The sequence below is a fragment of the Carcharodon carcharias genome, chromosome 6 (assembly GCF_017639515.1).
Source record: "Carcharodon carcharias isolate sCarCar2 chromosome 6, sCarCar2.pri, whole genome shotgun sequence".
In the NCBI taxonomy this organism is placed as follows: domain Eukaryota; kingdom Metazoa; phylum Chordata; class Chondrichthyes; order Lamniformes; family Lamnidae; genus Carcharodon; species Carcharodon carcharias.
In genome coordinates this window covers 14,382,125-14,405,497 of record NC_054472.1, presented here as the reverse complement: position 1 = coordinate 14,405,497, position 23,373 = coordinate 14,382,125, and the positions used below count along the sequence as shown (strand labels likewise).

The window sequence follows — 23,373 nt, the reverse complement described above, 5'->3', positions numbered from 1 at the left end:
TGAGAGAGAGAAAGAGAGAGAGGGGAAAGGGTGAGTGAGAGAGAGAAAGAGAGAGAGGGGAAAGGGTGAGTGAGAGAGAGAAAGAGAGAGAGGGGAAAGGGTGAGTGAGAGAGAGAAGAGAGAGAGGGGAAAGGGTGAGTGAGAGAGAGAAAGAGAGAGAGGGGAAAGGGTGAGTGAGAGAGAGAAAGAGAGAGAGGGGGAAAGGGTGAGTGAGAGAGAGAAAGAGAGAGAGGGGAAAGGGTGAGTGAGAGAGAGAAAGAGAGAGAGGGGAAAGGGTGAGTGAGAGAGAGAAAGAGAGAGAGGGGAAAGGGTGAGTGAGAGAGAGAAAGAGAGAGAGGGGAAAGGGTGAGTGAGAGAGAGAAAGAGAGAGAGGGGAAAGGGTGAGTGAGAGAGAGAAAGAGAGAGAGGGGAAAGGGTGAGTGAGAGAGAGAAAGAGAGAGAGAGAAAGAGAGAGAGAGGAAAGGAGTGTGAGAGAGAAAGAGAGAGAGGAAAGGAGTGTGAGAGAGAAAGAGAGAGAGAGGAAAGGAGTGTGAGAGAGAAAGAGAGAGAGGGGAAAGGGTGAGTGAGAGAGAGAAAGAGAGGGGAAAAGGTGAGTGAGAGAGAGAAAGAGAGAGAGGGGAAAAGGTGAGTGAGAGAGGGGAAAAGGTGAGAGAGAGGGGAAAAGGTGAGTGAGAGAGAGAAAGAGAGAGAGGGGAAAGGGTGTGTGAGAGAGAAAGAGAGAGGAGGGCAAAAGGTGAGAGAGAGAAAGAGAGAGGGGGGGAAAGGGTGAGTGAGAGAGAGAAAGAGAGAGAGGGGAAAGGGTGAGTGAGAGAGAGAAAGAGAGAGAGGGGAAAGGGTGAGTGAGAGAGAGAAAGAGAGAGAGGGGAAAGGGTGAGTGTGAGAGAGAAAGAGAGAGAGGGGAAAGGGTGAGAGAGAGAGAAAGAGAGAGAGGGGAAAGGGTGAGAGAGAGAGAGAAAGAGAGAGAGGGGAAAGGGTGAGAGAGAGAGAGAAAGAGAGAGAGGGGAAAGGGTGAGAGAGAGAGAGAGTGAGAGAGGGGAAAGGGTGAGTGAGAGAGAAAGAGAGAGGGGGAAAGGGTGAGTGAGAGAGAGAAAGAGATAGAGAGGAAAGGGTGAGTGAGAGAGAGAGAGAGAGAGGGGAAAGGGTGAGTGAGAGAGAGAAAGAGAGAGGGGAAAGGGTGAGTGTGTGAGAGAGAAAGAGAGAGAGAGGGGAAAGGGTGAGTATGAGAGAGAAAGAGAGAGAGAGGGGAAAGGGTGAGTGTGAGAGAGAAAGAGAGAGAGAGGGGAAAGGGTGAGTGTGAGAGAGAAAGAGAGAGAGAGGGGAAAGGGTGAGTGTGAAATAGAAAGAGAGAGGGGAAAGGGTGAGTGTGAAAGAGAAAGAGAGAGGGGAAAGGGTGAGTGTGAAAGAGAGAGAGAGAGGGGAAAGGGTGAGTGTGAAAGAGAAAGAGAGAGGGGAAAGGGTGAGTGTGAAAGAGAAAGAGAGAGAGAAGAGAGGGGAAATGGTGAGTGTGAGGGAGAGAGAGAGAGGTGAGTGTGAGGGAGAGAGAGAGAGGTGAGTGTGAGGGAGAGAGAGAGAGAGGGGAAAGGGTGAGTGTGAGAGAGAGAGAGGGGAAAGGGTGAGTGTGAGAGAGAAAGAGAGAGAGGGGAAAGGGTGAGTGTGAGAGAGAAAGAGAGAGAGGGGAAAGGGTGAGTGTGAGAGAGAAAGAGAGAGAGAGGAAAGGGTGAGTGTGAGAGAGAAAGAGAGAGAAAAGGGTGAGTGTGAGAGAGAAAGAGAGAGAAAAGGGTGAGTGTGAGAGAGAAAGAGAGAGAAAAGGGTGAGTGTGAGAGAGAAAGAGAGAGAGGGGAAAGGGTGAGTGAGAGAGAGAAAGAGAGGGGAAAGGGTGAGTGGGAGAGAGAAAGAGAGAGAGGGGAAAGGGTGAGTGAGAGAGAGAAAGAGAGAGAGGGGAAAGGGTGAGAGAGAGAGAGAGAGAGGGAAAGGGTGAGAGAGAGAGAAAGAGAGAGAGGGGAAAGGGTGAGAGAGAGAGAAAGAGAGAGAGGGGAAAGGGTGAGAGAGAGAGAAAGAGAGAGAGGAGAAAGGGTGAGAGAGAGAGAGAGTGAGAGAGGGGAAAGGGTGAGTGAGAGAGAAAGAGAGAGGGGGAAAGGGTGAGTGAGAGAGAAAGAGATAGAGAGGAAAATGTGAGTGAGAGAGAAAGAGAGAGAGGGGAAAGCGTGAGTGAGAGAGAGAAAGAGAGAGAGGGGAAAGGGCGAGTCAGAGAGAGAAAGAGAGAGAGGGGAAAGGGCGAGTGAGAGAGAGAAAGAGAGAGAGGGGAAAAGGTGAGTGAGAGAGAGAAAGAGAGAGACGGGAAAATGTGAGTGAGAGAGAGAAAGAGAAAGACGGGAAAGGGTGAGTGAGAGAGAGAAAGAGAGAGACGGGAAAGGGTGAGAGAGAGAGGAACAGAGAGACGGCAAAGGGTGAGTGAGAGAGAGGAACAGAGAGACGGGAAAGGGTGAGTGTGAGAGAAGAATAGAGAGACGGGAAAGGGTGAGTGTGAGAGAAGAATAGAGAGACGGGAAAGGGTGAGTGTGAGAGAAGAATAGAGAGACGGGAAAGGGTGAGTGTGTGAGAGAGGGGGGAAAGAGTGAGTGTGAGAGAGAGAGGAAAGGGTGAGTGTGAAAGAGAAAGAGAGAAAGGAAAGGGTGAGTGAGAGAGAGAAAGAGAGAGGTGAAGGGTGAGTGTGAAAGAGAGAGAGAGGGGAAGGGTGAGTGTGAGAGAGAAAGAGAGAGAGAGGGGAAAGGGTGAGTGTGAGAGAGAAAGAGAGAGAGAGGGGAAAGGGTGAGTGTGAGAGAGAAAGAGAGAGAGAGGGGAAATGGTGAGTGTGAAAGAGAAAGAGAGAGAGAGAGGGGAAAGGGTGAGTGTGAGAGAGAAAGAGAGAGAGGGGAAATGGTGAGTGTGAGAGAGACAGAGAGAGGAAAGGGTGAGTGAGAGAGAGAGAGAGAGGAAAGGGTGAGTGTGAGAGAGAGAGAGAGAGAAAAGGGTGAGTGAGAGAGAGAAAGAGAGAGAGGGGAAAGGGTGAGTGAGAGAGAGAAAGAGAGAGAGGGGAAAGGGTGAGTGAGAGAGAGAAAGAGAGAGGGGAAAGGGTGAGTGAGAGAGAGAAAGAGAGAGAGGGGAAAGGGTGAGTGAGAGAGAGAAAGAGAGAGAGGGGAAAGGGTGAGTGAGAGAGAGAAAGAGAGAGAGGGGAAAGGGTGAGTGAGAGAGAGAAAGAGAGAGAGGGGAAAGGGTGAGTGAGAGAGAGAAAGAGAGAGAGGGGAAAGGGTGAGTGAGAGAGAGAAAGAGAGAGAGGGGAAAGGGTGAGTGAGAGAGAGAAAGAGAGAGAGGGGAAAGGGTGAGTGAGAGAGAGAAAGAGAGAGAGGGGAAAGGGTGAGTGAGAGAGAGAAAGAGAGAGAGGGGAAAGGGTGAGTGAGAGAGAGAAAGAGAGAGAGGGGAAAGGGTGAGTGAGAGAGAGAAAGAGAGAGAGGGGAAAGGGTGAGTGAGAGAGAGAAAGAGAGAGAGGGGAAAGGGTGAGTGAGAGAGAGAAAGAGAGAGAGGGGAAAGGGTGAGTGAGAGAGAGAAAGAGAGAGAGGGGAAAGGGTGAGTGAGAGAGAGAAAGAGAGAGAGGGGAAAGGGTGAGTGAGAGAGAGAAAGAGAGAGAGGGGAAAGGGTGAGTGAGAGAGAGAAAGAGAGAGAGGGGAAAGGGTGAGTGAGAGAGAGAAAGAGAGAGAGGGGAAAGGGTGAGTGAGAGAGAGAAAGAGAGAGAGGGGAAAGGGTGAGTGAGAGAGAGAAAGAGAGAGAGGGGAAAGGGTGAGTGAGAGAGAGAAAGAGAGAGAGGGGAAAGGGTGAGTGAGAGAGAGAAAGAGAGAGAGGGGAAAGGGTGAGTGAGAGAGAGAAAGAGAGAGAGGGGAAAGGGTGAGTGAGAGAGAGAAAGAGAGAGAGGGGAAAGGGTGAGTGAGAGAGAGAAAGAGAGAGAGGGGAAAGGGTGAGTGAGAGAGAGAAAGAGAGAGAGGGGAAAGGGTGAGTGAGAGAGAAAGAGAGAGAGGGGAAAGGGTGAGTGAGAGAGAGAAAGAGAGAGAGGGGGAAAGGGTGAGTGAGAGAGAGAAAGAGAGAGAGGGGAAAGGGTGAGTGAGAGAGAGAAAGAGAGAGAGGGGAAAGGGTGAGTGAGAGAGAGAAAGAGAGAGAGGGGAAAGGGTGAGTGAGAGAGAGAAAGAGAGAGAGAGAAAGAGAGAGAGAGGAAAGGAGTGTGAGAGAGAAAGAGAGAGAGGAAAGGAGTGTGAGAGATAAAGAGAGAGAGGAAAGGAGTGTGAGAGAGAAAGAGAGAGAGAGGAAAGGAGTGTGAGAGAGAAAGAGAGAGAGGGGAAAGGGTGAGTGAGAGAGAGAAAGAGAGAGAGGGGAAAGGGTGAGTGAGAGAGAGAAAGAGAGAGAGGGGAAAAGGTGAGTGAGAGAGGGGAAAAGGTGAGAGAGAGGGGAAAAGGTGAGTGAGAGAGAGAAAGAGAGAGAGGGGAAAGGGTGTGTGAGAGAGAAAGAGAGAGAGGGCAAAAGGTGAGAGAGAGAAAGAGAGAGGGGGGGAAAGGGTGAGTGAGAGAGAGAAAGAGAGAGAGGGGAAAGGGTGAGTGAGAGAGAGAAAGAGAGAGAGGGGAAAGGGTGAGTGTGAGAGAGAAAGAGAGAGAGGGGAAAGGGTGAGTGTGAGAGAGAAAGAGAGAGAGGGGAAAGGGTGAGAGAGAGAGAAAGAGAGAGAGGGGAAAGGGTGAGAGAGAGAGAGAAAGAGAGAGAGGGGAAAGGGTGAGAGAGAGAGAGAGTGAGAGAGGGGAAAGGGTGAGTGAGAGAGAAAGAGAGAGGGGGAAAGGGTGAGTGAGAGAGAGAAAGAGATAGAGAGGAAAGGGTGAGTGAGAGAGAGAGAGAGAGAGGGGAAAGGGTGAGTGAGAGAGAGAAAGAGAGAGGGGAAAGGGTGAGTGTGTGAGAGAGAAAGAAAGAGAGAGGGGAAAGGGTGAGTATGAGAGAGAAAGAGAGAGAGAGGGGAAAGGGTGAGTGTGAGAGAGAAAGAGAGAGAGAGGGGAAAGGGTGAGTGTGAGAGAGAAAGAGAGAGAGAGGGGAAAGGGTGAGTGTGAAATAGAAAGAGAGAGGGGAAAGGGTGAGTGTGAAAGAGAAAGAGAGAGGGGAAAGGGTGAGTGTGAAAGAGAAAGAGAGAGGGGAAAGGGTGAGTGTGAAAGAGAAAGAGAGAGGGGAAAGGGTGAGTGTGAAAGAGAAAGAGAGAGGGGAAAGGGTGAGTGTGAAAGAGAAAGAGAGAGGGGAAAGGGTGAGTGTGAAAGAGAAAGAGAGAGAGAGAGAGGGGAAATGGTGAGTGTGAGGGAGAGAGAGAGAGGGGAAAGGGTGAGTGTGAGGGAGAGAGAGAGAGAGGGGAAAGGGTGAGTGTGAGAGAGAGAGAGGGGAAAGGGTGAGTGTGAGAGAGAAAGAGAGAGAGGGGTAAGGGTGAGTGTGAGAGAGAAAGAGAGAGAGGGGAAAGGGTGAGTGTGAGAGAGAAAGAGAGAGAGAGGAAAGGGTGAGTGTGAGAGAGAAAGAGAGAGAAAAGGGTGAGTGTGAGAGAGAAAGAGAGAGAAAAGGGTGAGTGTGAGAGAGAAAGAGAGAGAAAAGGGTGAGTGTGAGAGAGAAAGAGAGAGAGGGGAAAGGGTGAGTGAGAGAGAGAAAGAGAGGGGAAAGGGTGAGTGGGAGAGAGAAAGAGAGAGAGGGGAAAGGGTGAGTGAGAGAGAGAAAGAGAGAGAGGGGAAAGGGTGAGAGAGAGAGAGAGAGAGGGGAAAGGGTGAGAGAGAGAGAAAGAGAGAGAGGGGAAAGGGTGAGAGAGAGAGAAAGAGAGAGAGGGGAAAGGGTGAGAGAGAGAGAAAGAGCGAGAGGAGAAAGGGTGAGAGAGAGAGAGAGTGAGAGAGGGGAAAGGGTGAGTGAGAGAGAAAGAGAGAGGGGGAAAGGGTGAGTGAGAGAGAAAGAGATAGAGAGGAAAGGGTGAGTGAGAGAGAAAGAGAGAGAGGGGAAAGCGTGAGTGAGAGAGAGAAAGAGAGAGAGGGGAAAGGGCGAGTCAGAGAGAGAAAGAGAGAGAGGGGAAAGGGCGAGTGAGAGAGAGAAAGAGAGAGAGGGGAAAAGGTGAGTGAGAGAGAGAAAGAGAGAGACGGGAAAATGTGAGTGAGAGAGAGAAAGAGAAAGACGGGAAAGGGTGAGTGAGAGAGAGAAAGAGAGAGACGGGAAAGGGTGAGAGAGAGAGGAACAGAGAGACGGCAAAGGGTGAGTGAGAGAGAGGAACAGAGAGACGGGAAAGGGTGAGTGTGAGAGAAGAATAGAGAGACGGGAAAGGGTGAGTGTGAGAGAAGAATAGAGAGACGGGAAAGGGTGAGTGTGAGAGAAGAATAGAGAGACGGGAAAGGGTGAGTGTGAGAGAGAGAGGAAAGGGTGAGTGTGAGAGAGAGAGGGGAAAGGGTGAGTGTGTGAGAGAGAGAGAGGGGAAAGGGTGAGTGTGAGAGAGAGAGGGGAAAGGGTGAGTGTGTGAGAGAGAGAGAGTGGGGAAAGGGTGAGTGTGTGAGAGAGAGAGGGGAAAGGGTGAGAGAGAGAGGGGAAAGGGTGAGTGTGAGAGAGAGAGGGGAAAGGGTGAGTGTGAGAGAGAGAGGGGAAAGGGTGAGTGTGAGAGAGAGGGAGAGAGGGGAAAGGGTGAGTGTGTGAGAGAGAGAGGGGAAAGGGTGAGTGTGTGAGAGAGGGGAAAGGGTGAGTGTGAGAGAGAGGGGAAAGGGTGAGTGTGAGAGAGAGGGGAAAGGGTGAGTGTGAGAGAGAGGGGAAAGGGTGAGTGTGAGAGAGAGGGGAAAGGGTGAGTGTGAGAGAGAGGGGAAAGGGTGAGTGTGAGAGAGAGGGGAAAGGGTGAGTGTGAGAGAGAGGGGAAAGGGTGAGTGTGAGAGAGAGGGGAAAGGGTGAGTGTGAGAGAGAGGGGAAAGGGTGAGTGTGAGAGAGAGGGGAAAGGGTGAGTGTGAGAGAGAGGGGAAAGGGTGAGTGTGAGAGAGAGGGGAAAGGGTGAGTGTGAGAGAGAGGGGAAAGGGTGAGTGTGAGAGAGAGGGGAAAGGGTGAGTGTGAGAGAGAGGGGAAAGGGTGAGTGTGAGAGAGAGGGGAAAGGGTGAGTGTGAGAGAGAGGGGAAAGGGTGAGTGTGTGAGAGAGAGAGGGGAAAGGGTGAGTGTGAGAGAGAGGGGAAAGGGTGAGTGTGAGAGAGAGAGGGGAAAGGGTGAGTGTGAGAGAGAGAGGGGAAAGGGTGAGTGTGAGAGAGAGAGAGGGGAAAGGGTGAGTGTGAGAGAGAGAGAGGGGAAAGGGTGAGTGTGAGAGAGAGAGAGGGGAAAGGGTGAGTGTGAGAGAGAGAGAGGGGAAAGGGTGAGTGTGAGAGAGAGAGAGGGGAAAGGGTGAGTGTGAGAGAGAGGGAGAGAGGGGAAAGGGTGAGTGTGTGAGAGAGAGAGGAAAGGGTGAGTGTGTGAGAGAGGGGAAAGGGTGAGTGTGAGAGAGAGGGGAAAGGGTGAGTGTGAGAGAGAGGGGAAAGGGTGAGTGTGAGAGAGAGGGGAAAGGGTGAGTGTGAGAGAGAGGGGAAAGGGTGAGTGTGAGAGAGAGGGGAAAGGGTGAGTGTGAGAGAGAGGGGAAAGGGTGAGTGTGAGAGAGAGGGGAAAGGGTGAGTGTGAGAGAGAGGGGAAAGGGTGAGTGTGAGAGAGAGGGGAAAGGGTGAGTGTGAGAGAGAGGGGAAAGGGTGAGTGTGAGAGAGAGGGGAAAGGGTGAGTGTGAGAGAGAGGGGAAAGGGTGAGTGTGAGAGAGAGGGGAAAGGGTGAGTGTGAGAGAGAGGGGAAAGGGTGAGTGTGAGAGAGAGGGGAAAGGGGGTGGGTGAGAGAGAGGGGGAAAGGGTGAGTGTGAGAGAGAGGGGGGAAAGGGTGAGTGTGAGAGAGAGGGGGGAAAGGGGGTGGGTGGGAGAGAGAGGGGGAAAAGGGTGAGTGTGAGAGAGAGGGGGGAAAGGGTGAGTGTGAGAGAGAGGGGGGAAAGGGTGAGTGTGAGAGAGAGGGGGGAAAGGGTGAGTGTGAGAGAGAGGGGGGAAAGGGTGAGTGTGAGAGAGAGGGGGGAAAGGGTGAGTGTGAGAGAGAGGGGGGAAAGGGTGAGTGTGAGAGAGAGGGGGGAAAGGGTGAGTGTGAGAGAGAGGGGAAAGGGTGAGTGTGAGAGAGAGGGGAAAGGGTGAGTGTGAGAGAGAGAGGGAAAGGGTGAGTGTGAGAGAGAGAGGGGAAAGGGTGAGTGTGAGAGAGAGAGGGGAAAGGGTGAGTGTGAGAGAGAGAGGGGAAAGGGTGAGTGTGAGAGAGAGAGGGGAAAGGGTGAGTGTGAGAGAGAGAGGGGAAAGGGTGAGTGTGAGAGAGAGAGGGGAAAGGGTGAGTGTGAGAGAGAGAGGGGAAAGGGTGAGTGTGAGAGAGAGAGGGGAAAGGGTGAGTGTGAGAGAGAGAGGGGAAAGGGTGAGTGTGAGAGAGAGAGGGGAAAGGGTGAGTGTGAGAGAGAGAGGGGAAAGGGTGAGTGTGAGAGAGAGAGGGGAAAGGGTGAGTGTGAGAGAGAGAGGGGAAAGGGTGAGTGTGAAAGAAATAGAGGGAAAAAGGATGAGTGTGTGAGAGAGAGAGGAATAGATAGAGGGGAAAGGGTGAGTGTGTGAGAGAGAGGAATAGATAGAGGGGAAAGGGTGAGTGTGAGAGAGAGAGTGGAATGGGTGAGTGTGAGAGAGAGGATTAGAGAGAGGGGAAAGGATGAGTGTGAGAGAGACAGGAATAGAGAGCGAGGAAAATGTGAGTACGAGAGCGAGGAAAATGTGAGTACGAGAGCGAGGAAAATGTGAGTACGAGAGCGAGGAAAATGTGAGTACGAGAGCGAGGAAAATGTGAGTACGAGAGCGAGGAAAATGTGAGTACGAGAGCGAGGAAAATGTGAGTACGAGAGCGAGGAAAATGTAAGTACGAGAGCGAGGAAAATGTGAGTACGAGAGCGAGGAATAGAGGGAGGGGAATGGGTGAGTGTGAGAGAGGAGTAGAGGGGGGAGAGAGAGGAGTAGAGGGGAGAAAGGGAGAGAGGAGTAGAGGGGAGAAAGGGAGAGAGGAGTAGAGGGGAGAAAGGGAGAGAGGAGTAGAGGGGAGAAAGGGAGAGAGGAGTAGAGGGGAGAAAGGGAGAGAGGAGTAGAGGGGAGAAAGGGAGAGAGGAGTAGAGGGGAGAAAGGGAGAGAGGAGTAGAGGGGAGAAAGGGAGAGAGGAGTAGAGGGGAGAAAGGGAGAGAGGAGTAGAGGGGAGAAAGGGAGAGAGGAGTAGAGGGGAGAAAGGGAGAGAGGCGTAGAGGGGAGAAAGGGAGAGAGGCGTAGAGGGGAGAAAGGGAGAGAGGCGTAGAGGGGAGAAAGGGAGAGAGGCGTAGAGGGGAGAAAGGGAGAGAGGCGTAGAGGGGAGAAAGGGAGAGAGGCGTAGAGGGGAGAAAGGGAGAGAGGCGTAGAGGGGAGAAAGGGAGAGAGGCGTAGAGGGGAGAAAGGGAGAGAGGCGTAGAGGGGAGAAAGGGAGAGAGGCGTAGAGGGGAGAAAGGGAGAGAGGCGTAGAGGGGAGAAAGGGAGAGAGGCGTAGAGGGGAGAAAGGGAGAGAGGCGTAGAGGGGAGAAAGGGAGAGAGGCGTAGAGGGGAGAAAGGGAGAGAGGAGTAGAGGGGAGAAAGGGAGAGAGGAGTAGAGGGGAGAAAGGGAGAGAGGAGTAGAGGGGAGAAAGGGAGAGAGGAGTAGAGGAGAGAAAGGGAGAGAGGAGTAGAGGAGTAGAGGAGTAGAGGGGAGAGAGGAGTAGAGGGAGGAGAGAGTAGGGGGGAGAGAGGAGTAGAGGGGGGAGAGAGGAGTAGAGGGGGGAGAGGGGAGAAAGCATGAGTGAGAAAGAAATAAAGAGATAGAGGGAAAGGGTGAGCGTATGTGAGAGAGAGGAATAGAGCGAAGGGAAAGGGTAAGTGAGTGAGAGGAACAGAGAGAGGGGAAAGGGTGAGTGAGAGAGAGAGAACGGAATATAGAGAGGGGAAAGGGTGAGTGAGAGCGAGAGAGATGGGGAAAGGGTGAGTGTCAGAGAGGAATAGAGAGAGGGGAAGGGTGAGTGTCAGAGAGAGAGAGGTATAGAGAGAGGGGAAAGGGTGAGTGTGAGAGAGAGAAATAGAGAAGGGAAAGGGTGAGTAAGAGAGAGAAATAGAGGAGGGAAAGGGGGTAAGTGATATAGAGAAATAGATAGAGGGGAAAGCATGAGTGTGAAAGAGGGGAAAGGGTGAGTCTGAAAGAGAGAAAGATTGAGGATGGAAAGGTGTGTGAGAGAGAAGTAGATAGGGACAAGGATGAGTATGTGTGAGAGAAATAGAGGGGGGAAAGGGTGAATGTGGAGAAATAGAGAGGGGAAGGCATGAGTGTGAGAAAGAAAAAGAGCGGAAAGGATGAGTGTGTGTGAGAGAGAGAGGAATAGAGAGGGGAAAGGGTGAGTGTGTGAGAGACGAAGAGAGAGCGGAAAGGGTGAGTGAGGAATAGAGAGAGGGGAAAGGGTGAAAGAAATAGAGAAAAAGGGTGAGCGTGAGAGGGAAATAGAAAGAGGGGGAAAGGGTGAGTGTGAGAGAGAGGGGAAAGAGTGAGTGTGACAGAAAAAAGGGAAAGGATGAGTGTGGGAGAGAGAAATAGAGAAGGGAAAGGGTGACTATGGGAGAGAGAAATTGAGAGAAGGGGACGGTGAATGTGAGAGAAATAGAGAAGAGAAAGGGTGAGTGTGGGAGAGAGAAATAGAGAGGGGGAATGGTCAGTGTGACAGAGAGAAATAGAGAGGTGAAAGGGTGTGTGTGATAGAGAGAAATAGATAGAAGGGAAAGCATGAGTGTGAGAGAGGAGAAAGGATGAGTGAGAGAGAAAAGTTGAGGGGGAAAGGATGAGTGTGAAAGAGAGATGGGGGAAAGGGCGAGTGTGAGAGAAAAAGAGAGAGAGAGGGGGAATGCATGAGTGTGAGAGGAAATAGAGAGGGGAAAGGGTGAGTGTGAGAGAAGAGGATACATAGAGGAGGGAGAGTGAAGGTTAGAGACGGGGAGAGTGATAAAGGGAGAGAGATGTGAGGGGAGAGAGGGAGAAATAGAGGTGGAGGAAGAGAAAGTGCGAGGGAGGGGAATAAAGGCAAAGGGTGAGTTAGAGAGGCGCGGAAGGGTGAGTAGGAAGAGATAGATTGAAGGATAGACGGAGAGGAGAGAAAGGGAAAAGGATGTGAGGAAGGAGGTGGAGAGGGAGCGGGAACGGGGTGGTGGGGAGACAGAAGGTAAATGGGCAAAGAGAGGGCAGTGTCTTGGGAGGGGCTTGGGGGCGAGGACAGAGCAAAGTGGGGATCCCGGCAGGGGTGGAAGCGAGAAAGGAGGAGGGGGGATGGGGGGAGACTGAGGGCTGCATTTTCATTCTGGGGTCCGCATCATGTCATCAGGATGAAATGGGCCGACAAATACCAGCAGAGGGACCCAGAGGGTGATTTGAAAGAAGCGGTCAAGTGAACGGCTGCCTGCGGGACCCCATCCAATTAAGGATGCTGGAAAGCCTCCTGTGTCTAGAGGGCCAATGGGATATTCTCTGGCACTGCCAAATTGGTTGTTCCGCTGTCAGAGGTGGAAGTTGCTGAAATATGTATGGAGGGGCGAGAGCACCTCCATCCATTTCACTGGTCATTATTCGCGTAAAGAAGAGGGTAGATGGGTGAGGACCTTCAGAGATCAGAAGGAAAGCCCCCCCCCCCACCCCCCCCCCCCACACTAACAGACACTGTCACATTTGCAGCCGATTTTCGTAGTGGAGGCTCTGTGACTCTGATGTCTGCCTGCCCTGCCCTGGCATTGGGAGGCCATCACAGTTTCATGGACGACCTCCTGACACAATGGGCATCCCATGCGCCGGTTTGAGAATCGTGTGGGCCTCGGGAGGCTGCCTGGGATGAAGCCCGTAAGGCCGAGCAGGCGACCATTCCTGCTGTAAGTTTGATTCTTCCATACTGTGGTGGAGGCGGGATCAGAGCGCGGAGCTACCCCCAACGGGATTTCTGTCTTTCATTTTCGGTCTCCTCACCTCCAGTCCCACAGCCACATTGAAAATTCAGCCCTGGGTATTGGGAGGGTGGAGGAGGATCCTGGGAAGGGCTGGAGGATAATGGGCGAGGGGGGACATTGTGTTGAGCGGGGACAGAAGAGGGAAGAGGCTAGGGCTCAGGAGAGAGGGAAAAGGCTAGGGCTGAGGAGAGAGAGAGAAGAGGCTACAGCTCAGGAGAGAGGGAAAGAGGAGGGGGGAGGTGCGTTGAGTGGAAGAGAGAGAAACTTTTTTTGCCAATGGAAAATATCTTCTAATTCGTTTCAGGAATCACTTAAAAATATTATATACTTGTCTAATCATTAACTGACTTGCAATCCTGTTTGAGAGCAACTGGCCTTCAAATGTTCCACGAAGGCACAGCAGCTGCACCTCATGGCCTTGATATGATAGACTAAGTTACCACAGCTGCATTTTTAACAGCAGAACACTATAACAATAGTGTTATTAACTTAATAAAACACCTGAAGGGCTTCACAGGAACAATTATCAAGCAAAATTTGATGCTGAGTTTTCATAATTCTAATACAGCAAATTACATTGTGTTTTGTTTATATTCTTGTGTGTTGAATGGAGAATATTTTCTCCTCTATTAAAGTAAAAACATTTTTTTCACTAAACTTTCATTACAATTAAGGTGAAAAGATAAGCCCACTGGCAACAACATCTTGCCTTCATATAGTGCCATTAATGTGGTAAAATGTCCCATGGTGCTTGACAGGGGCATTATCAAACAAAATTTGACCACAAGCCACATGAGGTATTAGGACAAGTGGCCAAAACCTCAGTCACATAAATAATTTTTAAGACACATCTTCAAGGAGGAGAGAGATAACAAGTTGGAGAGTTCAGGGAGGGAATTGCTGAGTTTAGGGCCCAGGCAGCTGAAGGCACAACAACCAGTGATAGTGATAAAAATTGTTGATGCACAAGAGGCCAGGATTGGAGGAACACAGACTTTGGAAGAGTTGCAGGGCTGGAGATTGGAGAGAGGGAGGGGCTAGCCCTGGAGTGATTTGAACACAAGGATGAGAAGTTTAAATTAGTGGCCTTGCCAGACAGGGAGCCAGTATAGGTCAGTGAGCACAGTGGCAATGGGGAAACGGGACTTGGTGTGAGTTAGGATAAAGGCGGCAGAATTTTGGATAAAGTACGTTATGGATTGTATAATGCTCCTCAGCTATTGTTTGCTGTGCGTGAAATGTCTGATAGTATATATAAAACATGTGCACAAAGCAGGGTACACCAGCCCTGTACCAAAGGTACATTTGAGATGTAAGTGAGATTGATCGCATGAAGGCAGCTGATCCTGATTGAACTTTAATGATTTTGGCATTGTATAAAATTTTGTCTTTTGGATTAGCTATCATTAAAAGTGAGTCAACAATTCTGCCGCTGGCATATGACAGCTATATTTAATAATGCAAACTTGGGTACCTGACACATCGCATCTGCCTTCAAAAAAAACAAATTGAACAATTACAAGTATAAAAATTGATTAACAGTGCTAAACTCATTTGATGCCTTAACTAGCTTACCTTGGCACCCTGCTTTTTATACTTGGTGCACTCCTGGACAGCATTTGTACAGCACTTTGTCTGGCCCTCTTCCCTTTTACAGAATGCCCTTAAATATGAAAATAAAGATCAGGGATTACGGTTATCAGTTCATTTAAACCAATGTTTTGATTGTGAGGAGAATTAGTCATTAAATCAGAACCTAGTCCCTTGCATAAACTGGTACAATTGATCTATCTGTAGGCCTGTTGTGGAAGTAATTGATTTTGCCAACTCATTGCTTGCCTAAAAGCAGATTGGACGCATGAGAAAATATGTACAAAGAGCATTGAAGTGACAAATGTTTTCAATATAAAATTACACAGCCAGAACATTGTGTTGGAAATGAGTAAACTTACAATCATATAAGTTCTTCTCCTCCGAGATTTGTTTTGAAGGTTGCTATACTTTTCTCCCTTTGTATCTTCCTGACGTTAATTCCTTCACTGGAAACAGTCCCAATGCGTGCCAGTGGATTTGTCCAGCTGTAAGGGATTTTTTTTATTTGTTCATGGGATGTGGGAACCACTGGCTAGGCCAGCATTTGTTGCCCATCCCTAATTGCCCTTGAGAAGGTGGTGGTGAGCTGCTGCCTGAACCGCTGCAGTCCATGTGGTGTAGGTACAGCTAAAATGCTGTTAGGGAGGGAGTTCCAAGATTTTGACCCAGCAGCAGTGAAGGAACAGCGATATATTTCCAATTCAGGATGGTGAGTGACTTGGAGGGGAACTTCCAGGTGGTGGTGTTCCCACGTGTCTGCTGCCCCTGTCCTTCTAGATGGTTGTGGGTTTGGAAGGTGCTGTTGAATGAACCTTGGAGAGTTCCTGCAGTGCATCTTGTAGATGATACACGCTGCTGCTACTGTGCGTAGGTGGTGGAAGGAGTGAATGTTTATGGATGGGGTGCCAATCAAGTGGGCTGGCTGCTTTGTCCTGGATGGTATCAAATTTCTTGAGTGTTGTTGGAGCTGCACTCAGCCAGGCAAGTGGAGAGTATTCCATCACACTCCTGACTTGTGTTACAGAGTCTAATCCTATCCTCATCCAAGGTCCACACACACACGCATTCGGCAAGAGTTGCTGAATTGGAATCTGAAACCCTGCCCGGTTTTCTGTTTGCTCTCCCGCAGAGAGGAGGTAATGTCCCTACTGTTGCCCCAGTTATGATGGATTCAGCGACTGTGCATTGAATCTGCAGCTCAGAAACGTCACCTTTGAGTGGTGTGGGGGCAGCATGTTTGTTAAATACAAAATCGGGGATAACGATCATGCTTCGAATTCGGATATTAGCCCTGCTTAAGATGGAAGTTCACCAGATGTGGGGGGGCGGGGGGGGGGGCGGAAATGAATCCTTGGAAATTGCTGTACTGTTTACATTTTAGAATCTCTGAGCCGTTTCACTAATGCTGCCTGTCTTACTGAATCAGTGTTGGCTATAAAGTTGCAATGTTTTCATCGTGTATCAGTAAAAGATAATGATAGGGCATTGCACGGCAGGGAGAGAGATAAGTACTGTACAATATCAGGACTTTATGATTTCCTATAATGGTCATATCTCGCAGTCTATATACTTTTGTGGCAGACACTGGTGTTTTAGGACTTCACGGAAGGGAAGGGCTGATAAGTTTTAACATCTTCTCAAATCGTTTCCCTGGCTCAGATGTCGAAATGCAACTTGCCATTTGAGCCCCAGACTTTAATGAAGTGAAATCGCCTTGAAACTTTGGTGCAACTTTCGGTGCATCACGTGGGACCACTTGCCATCAAATTTTTTTGTTTTTTAAAAAAAAGGGAAGTTTCTTTGGACGTGCCCTTCCCCTCGCGGTGGGATTAAATGGTGCAGTTATTTTTTTAGAAAAAATATTACTGTGCATTTTTTTTAAAAACATTCTCCCCCCTCCCCTTCCCTCTCCCTCCCTCCCTCCCTCCCCTCCCCAGCGATCTTTTTGTTTTCATTTCAGTTGCCGGCGTGGCATGGAGGAGATCCGGATGTTTCAGTGACATCAGCAGAGCAGCTCAGGACGTGTCGGGTTCTCCGCCGCTCACACTCCGGCCCCCACAATTACACAGCAGTTTCAAGCAGCCACGAGGAGCCTCTGCACGGCGATGCACCAGACGGCTGAAGATCGCGGGGTTCGGTGACTGAAGAGAGGGCCACCCGTTCCTCCTGGCCGCCTCTCGCTGGATTTAATTTTGTTTTTTCTGGGGGGGTGCGAAAATGGAAGAGGGTCTGAGCTTCCTCAAGCAGTTCGCCCTACCTGTCAGCGAGCTGGCTTCTTGGATCGCAGCGGGGGCAATGGTGTTTGGCGGAGTCGTGCCCTACGTCCCCCAGTACAGGGACATTAAACGCACGCAGAACGCAGAAGGATTCTCCATCTACGTTTGCCTGGTGTTGCTCGTGGCCAACATATTGAGAATACTCTTTTGGTAAGTCCACTCACTGTCTCGCACTTTTATACAGGAGCCCCACTTCGCACAAACTTCCTAGCATGCTGTCATTAACCGGGCGAGTTGTTTCAGCAAGTACTTCCCAACTGTCAGTTTGACGACTTTAGCAGTATTTCTCTATCCATTGGCAAGCGCTGGATTGCATTGTGGTTTAACCCAATGGAGAAATAGTTTTGTTTTCGTTTTTGAAGAAGCAGTGGCCAGTCTTCGGGAAGTGAGAAGATCTATGTTTAACAATGCCCTGTGCAAGTGACCTGATTATGACTGGTCCTGATTTGTAACTCTTTCGAGTACAAACACGTTTCCATCTGTTCCTATTCAGATGAAGTTACATTGTTTCATAGTTTGCCATTGTGAGATTTGAACTCTTGATCTTGGGGTTACAGCCCAGTACCATAACCACTTGGCTAGTTAGGCCAAGCCCTGGTTCTGATTTGTATTCACACAGCGGGTTTGGCAAACTTTAATGAGCACAGTCTTGGCGCCTTTGGAGTGAGGATATGGTTCAATAGTTGTGGGTACATTCCTGCATTTGAAGTTGCCACTTAAAGGCTAGTATGCAGGTACAGCAAGTGATTAGGAAAGCTAATAGAATGTTATTGTTTATTGCGATGGGAATTGACTACAAAAGTTAGGAGGTTATGCTTTAGTTATACAGGGCATTGGTGAGATAACATCTGGAGTACTTAGTCATAGTCATGGAGGCCTACAGCTCAGAAAAAGGTCCTTCGGCCCATCAAGTTTGCACCGGTCAAACAAGTACCTAACTATTCTGATTCCATTTTCCCCACTAGGCCCATAGCCTTGTATGCCATGGCATTGCAAGTGCACATCCAAATACTCATTTAATATTGTGGGGGCTTCTGCCTCTACCACCCTTTCAGGCAGTGAGTTCCAGATTCCCACCACCCTCTGGGTGAAAAAATTCTTCCTCACATCCCCTCTAAACCTCCTACCCCTTACCTTAAATCTATGCCCCCTGGTTATTGATCCCTCCCCGAAGGGTAAAAGTTCCTTCCTGTCTACCCTATCTATGCCCCTCATAATTTTATACACCTCAACCATGTCTCCCCTCAATCTCCTCTGCTCCAGGGTAAATAACCCTAGTCTATCCAATCTCTCCTCATAACTAAAACTCTCCAGCACAGACAACATCCTGGTCAATCTCCTCTGCACCCTCTCTAGTGCAATCACATCCCTCCTATAATGTGGATTCCAGAACTGCACGCAATACTCTAGCTGTGGCCTAACGAGCATAACCTCCCTGCTCTTTTATTCCATGCCCTGGCTAATAAAGGCAAGTATCCCGTATGCCTTCTTAACCACCTTATCTGACTTTTCCGCTACCTTAAGGAACCTGTGGACATGCACACCAAGGTCCCTGTGATTCTTGGTACTTCCCAGGGACCTACCATTCATCATGTATTCCAATGCCTTGTTTGTCCTGCCCAAGTGCATCACCTCACACTTATCCAGCTTAAATTCCATTTGCCACTGATCAGCCCATCTGATCAGCCCGTTTATATCCTCCTTTAATCTAAGGCTATCCTCCTCACTATTTACCACCCCATCAATTTTTGTGTCATCCTCGGACTTACTGATCAACCCTCCTACATTCAAGTCTAAATCATTTATACATACCAAAAACAGCAAGAGACCCAGCACCGATCCCTGTGGAACCCCACTGGACACAGGCATCCAGTCACAAAAACACCCCTCGACCATCACCCTCTGCTTCCTGCCACTCAGCCAATTCTGGATCCAATTTGCCAAATTGCCTTGGATCCCATGGGCTCTTACCTTTATCAGTCTCCCATGCGGGACTTTATCAAAAGCTGTGTACAGTATTGACTGCCTTATTTAAGAAAAGATGTAAATGTATTAGAAGCTGTTCATAGAAGGTTTACTAGGCTAATACCCGGAAAGGGCAGTTGTCTTATGATGAAAGGTTGGACAGGTTAGGCTTGTATCCATTGGAATTTGGTAGTTAAGAAGTGACTTGATCGAAACCTTTAAGATCCTGAGGGGTCTTGACAGAGTGGACGTGGAGAGTATGTTTCCTCTTATGGGAGAATCTAGAACTAGGGGTCACTGTTTAAAAAAAGAGGTTGCTCATTTAAGACAGATGAGGAGAATTTTTTTCTCTGAGGGTCGTGAGTCTTTGGAACTTTCTTTCTCAAAAGGGAATGGAAGCGGGGTCTTTGAATATTTTTAAGGCAGAGCTAGATAGATAGATAGATTCTTGATTAACAAGGGGGTGAAAGGTTATCGGGGGTAGGGAGGAGGTTACAATCAGATCTGCCAGATCTTATTGAATGGTGGAGCAGGCTTGAAGGGCCGAGTGGCCTACTCCTGTTCCTAGTTTGTGTGTTCATATGTATATGTGGGCGTGGACAGTGAGTGTCAGAACTTTTTTTGTGCAAGGGGCGACCACTGAGTTTAATCCCCTAGGTGCACCAGTACCTACAATCAGCTTAGTACCACTGACAGCGTAAGATGTCTATTCAGCTGAATATAAAGTTGGGCAAGATGAACAATGATACACAATTTGCTCCATTGGCTACAAGGACCATAAGCTACACTGCTGTGAACCCTCAAGTGGTGAATTCATGTCACAGTTTGCTGAAAAAGTAATGGCCTAGAGATTGCAGGAGCAGGAAACCTCAGTGAGTTGGATTTTTTTTTCTTTTGCTTCAGCTGCAATTAATTTTGTGTCATAAACTGCTGGAAAAACTAATTGGTAATGGTGCGGCAAGGGTAAGGGGGAGCTAGTGAGTGAGGGAACCAGTAGTCTACCTCCTCAGCTAATAAAATTTAAGGATTTGAATGGTTAGCAAGGCCCTGAATTGGCAGCTTCGACATCAAAGCAGTAACTTATATAGCAACTTTAATGTAATAAGACATCCCAGACACTTCACGGGTATTATTAAACAAAGTATGACACTGAGCCACATAAGGAGATGTTAGTTCAGATGACCAAAACTGTGTTCGAAGAGGTAGGTTTTAAGGACTGCCTCAAAGGAGGAGAGAGAGAGAGGCGAAGGGAAGGTATTCCACATCTTGGGGCCTAGAACATGTGCCTTCATAGACCATGGCATATAAATCGGACTGCTTCTCGCCCAGAGTTCAGATTGTTTTATAGTTCATGAAATTCAGGAAGTAAAGCCAACTTGCTGCTGCCATGCCAAAGCAATATATTTTACAAAAATTCAAAGCACGTCTTATTTGTGGAATTTGTATGGTGGTTCTTGGTTACTTGCAAATTAGGGGACCTGCATCCTTTGGCAAAATACTGAAATGAATTTAGTGTTGATTTCACTCCCAGCCAAAAATTTCGCAATAAATCAATTTAATAGTGCTGGTGCGCTTTATGTGCTGTCGTGAGATATTAATGACTATAATGTTATTGGAAATTATTTTAAAATTGGAATTGTAGTAGGGTATGAGTCTATGTGTGTGTCTTAATTGGATTAAAGCCAGCTAGTCTGGGTGCTTTGATGTGTAGTAGTTTTGAGATGTTAATTAGATAAACGCAAGAAAGTTATAAGGTAAAGTGCAATTTGCATTTGTTGAATGAACCATTCAAAAGAATGGGTAAAATCTTGCACCTGGCTGGGAGATACCAAGCAATGTGTTTATATTACTAATAAAATTGGTGGAATGAAAGGATTATTGTTAGAAGAGGTTAAATTTTTAAAAACCTAGTAATACAATGGAAAATTTACTTTCAAAGGGGAAGCTAGGTATAAACAGAAATCAGTTTGTGTGTGTCAGTCAGAGGTATTTAAGATCTAAGTGCTGGAGAGCCTACAACTGTCTGCAAAGGAAACAAATTGAAAGAAGCCTCATTTTGAATTCGGATGGTCAAATGTGCTTTTCCTGGTGTCTGTTTAAAGTCTATGGGTTACTGTTGCCTTGGTGAGGATTTACCTGGGAGTGGTTAATTTGGGGATTTGTTTATAAGTTATTATGGTAGTAATTTGTAGACATGTGTATGTGTTTAATTTGTTGTTAAATTAATAAATGTTTAATTTAGTTTTATATAAAAAGCCCTTCGAGGCTCAGTGGTCTTATTCCTGAATTCAGAGTTGCAACTCAAACATACCAGTTGAAAATATAGGTTATGTTAGTTGTTCAAGTTTCCCTCTGGGATTTAAACAACTCATCTTTTACCAACTGCTCTGTCATAACAATTGGAGGCTCTTGGTAGGATAATATTTATAATTCCATGATTGGTTTGGGATTGGTGAATCTTAAGGTTACGAGTATGAAAAGCACTTTGAATTCAGGAGTTGATGAGGTTTTTAATAAGTGGTGAGACTGCAAGATGGCTTTGGCGATTGCGAAGACCTGTCTGATTGGGTTATGAAAAGTAACCAAGAGTAAGTTAACAGAGTTGGTGGATAAATTACAATGGAGGTTACCTGCGGGGGCTAGGAAATCAGATATAATTAAAGGTAGCATAGCATCTACAGTTGGAAGTGCTACCTGACACTAGTGAGTTACAGCTGAGGTAGTGAGGCTTCAGTTATAAATGAAGATGCTTGAACTTGAACAAGCAAAGGAACTGAAAAAAAAACTTGAATTAGAAGCAAAGGAAAGAGACAGAACATTCTAAAGAGAACAGGCAGAAAGGCAGGAGAGAGAAAGAAAACAGAAAAGGGAGTTAGAAATTGTGAAGATAGGGAAGGCGGAAAGAGGGAACGAGAGAGAGAGAGAATTTCAACTGAAAGTGTTGGACGTTAAAAAAGAGCCCCAGGAGGTGAGGAAGCACTTACCTCCAGAGTAGAACCCAGTAGGGAGGTGTTTAAATTTGTACAAGCTCTTCCAGAGTTTGAGGAAAAAGATATTGAAACATTCTTTATTTCATTTGAGAAGATAACTAAACAGATGAAATGGCCACAGGAAAACTGGACATTATTGTTACAGTCTAGGTTGGTGGGGTGGAAGCCAGAGGCATATGCTTTGCTATCTGAAGAAGTATCGGTTATTTATGATGTGGTGCAAAAGGCTAATTTGAATACATATGAGTTGTTTCCTGAAGAATACAGGCAGAAATTTATGAATATGAGAAAACAGCCTGGGCAAACTTATATTGAGTTTGAGAGAGTAAAACAAAGTAATTTTGTTCAGTGGATACAGGCGTTAAAAATAGAGACAATATATGCAGCTCTTAGAGAGGTAATTCCTTTGGAAGAATTTAAACATTTATCCCTTCAGTAGTGAAAACTCATGTGGAGGAACAGAGAGTTCAAACTGTAAGGCAAGTGGAAGAGATAACTGATGATATGAGTTAGTGCATAGCGCTAGACCTTTTTTCCGTCACCCTTTTAAATTCAAAAAGGATAGTAAGTGGGAAGGTGAAAGGAAGGTGGGTAATCATGGAACAGAAGGAGTAGCTGGAAATTCCCAGGAAGATTTTTCTGAGAATAAAAAGGAAGGTGCTGAGGGTAGGACTGACATTTGAAAATTGAGGTGTTTTCACTGTGATAAAGTGGGGCATACGAAGTTAATGTGTTGGAAATTGCAGGGAAAATCAGTTGGAATTATTGGGGTGCAGAAAAGTTCTGGAAATTAAAGTATTGTGGGCTCTGAGGTTCAGGCACAGGAAATACCAGTGGTTTGTATACAGGTAAAGCAGGGAGAATCCGTCGTAGGTAAAGAAATGGGAATGCGTTCACAGTTTATCCAAGAGAACTCTGAGGGGCAAGTTGCAGAAATGTTTAGAGATTTTACTTGTGAAGGGAAAGTCTTTCCATGTGTACAGGGTGGAGTAGGTAAAGGTGTTAAAATTTTAAGAGACACGGGCTAGTCAATCCTTAATGTTGTGGGACTGTGACATTTGTTGTTCAGAGGGAGTATTGCAGGAGCAGGTGATAATGAGGTTCATGGAGATGCTAAACATATCCCCTTGAAGAAAAACTTAAAGAGCAAATGGAAGGCAGGTGAAGCTATTGTTGGAGTAGTGGAAAAATTGCCCATTGCAGGGGTTCAATTTATTTTGGGTAATGATATAGCTGGATCACAGATTTGGGTGATGCCCATGGTGGCTGAGCAGCCTGTAGAGGTGTTTTCAACAGGTATTACAGAAGGAGCATCCTGGATTGTTTCTAGATTGCGTGATAACACGATCACAAGCACACAGGTTGAAACAAGGAAATCAAGGGCAGGCAGGCAGTTCAAAGGCAGGAAGAAGGTGTCGAAATCCAATTAGCTGACATGGTGTTTAATAACATCATTCAGGAGGAAAGACTACAGGACAATTCAGCTGAAGTGTTTAACTCAAGGACATTGGTGGAGTTACAGAAAAATGATTTGCAATTAAAAGAGTTATATCAGGTGGCTTACTCAGAAGCAGAAGCAAAATATATTGCAGTATGTTATTATCTTAAGGGAGATACTTTAATCAGAAAATACTGGCTGGATCATATCTCAGCAAATCAAAGCTGGAGAGAGGTGCATCAGATTTGTTATCCCATTAGAGTATAGAAGTGAGATTCTGAAAATTGCCCATAAAATTCCAATGGGGGGGGGGGGGGGGCATTTAGGAATTAGGAAAACACAGGAAAAGATGCAGAGGTATTTTTATTGGCCAGTATTGCATAGGGATGTAGCCAAATTCTGTAGAACATATCACACATGTCAGGTAACAGGGAAACTACAAGCAACGATTAAGCTGCGCCTTTAATGCCAATACCAGCATTTGAGAAACCTTTTACTAGGGTCATGATTAATTGTGTAGGACCCCTCCCTAAGACTAAAAGTGGAAATCAGTACTTACAATAATGGATGTGTCTACCAGGTTTCCTGAAACAATACCTTTAAGAAATACTACAACCAAGAAGATTGTGGAGGAGTTAACTAAATTTTTTTCAAGATATGATTTACAGTATGGAAATACAATTATATCAGGATTTAGATTTTATGTTAGAGCTGTTTAAGGAAGTAATGACCAGTTTGGGGATAAAACAATTTATGTCAACAGCTTAACATCTGGAGTCACAAGGGGCTTTGGAAAGTTGAAATCAAACTTTTAAAAACTGTGATAAGAGCACACTGTCAGGATTATCCACAGGATTGGGATAGAATTCTTGTTATTTGCTATTAGAGATGCTCATAATGTATCGACTGGTTTTAGCCCTTTTGACCTAGTTTATGGTCATGAGGTAAGGGGACCACTGACATTGATTCATGAGAAATTGATGGGTCAAAATTCAGAAACTATTCTCCTGGAT

The 23,373-nt window shown here is 47.3% G+C and overlaps 1 protein-coding gene across 5 annotated transcripts in view; it reads left to right on the top strand.

Annotated features, from left to right (window-relative positions):
- Positions 1-23,373, top strand: part of LOC121278778 (solute carrier family 66 member 2) — a 63,656-nt gene that overhangs the window by 5,032 nt on the left and 35,251 nt on the right. Inside the window, exons 1-2 of one of the 5 annotated variants that reach the window (XM_041189221.1) lie at positions 11,918-12,023; positions 15,629-16,117. In XM_041189221.1, coding sequence (XP_041045155.1) covers positions 15,909-16,117 — 209 coding nt within the window. In that variant the 5' untranslated portion in view covers positions 11,918-12,023; positions 15,629-15,908. Of the gene's footprint in view, positions 1-11,917; positions 12,024-15,628; positions 16,118-23,373 lie in introns of those variants that run through there. The other 4 variants (XM_041189225.1, XM_041189224.1, XM_041189223.1 and 1 more) reach the window with 4 other exon arrangements.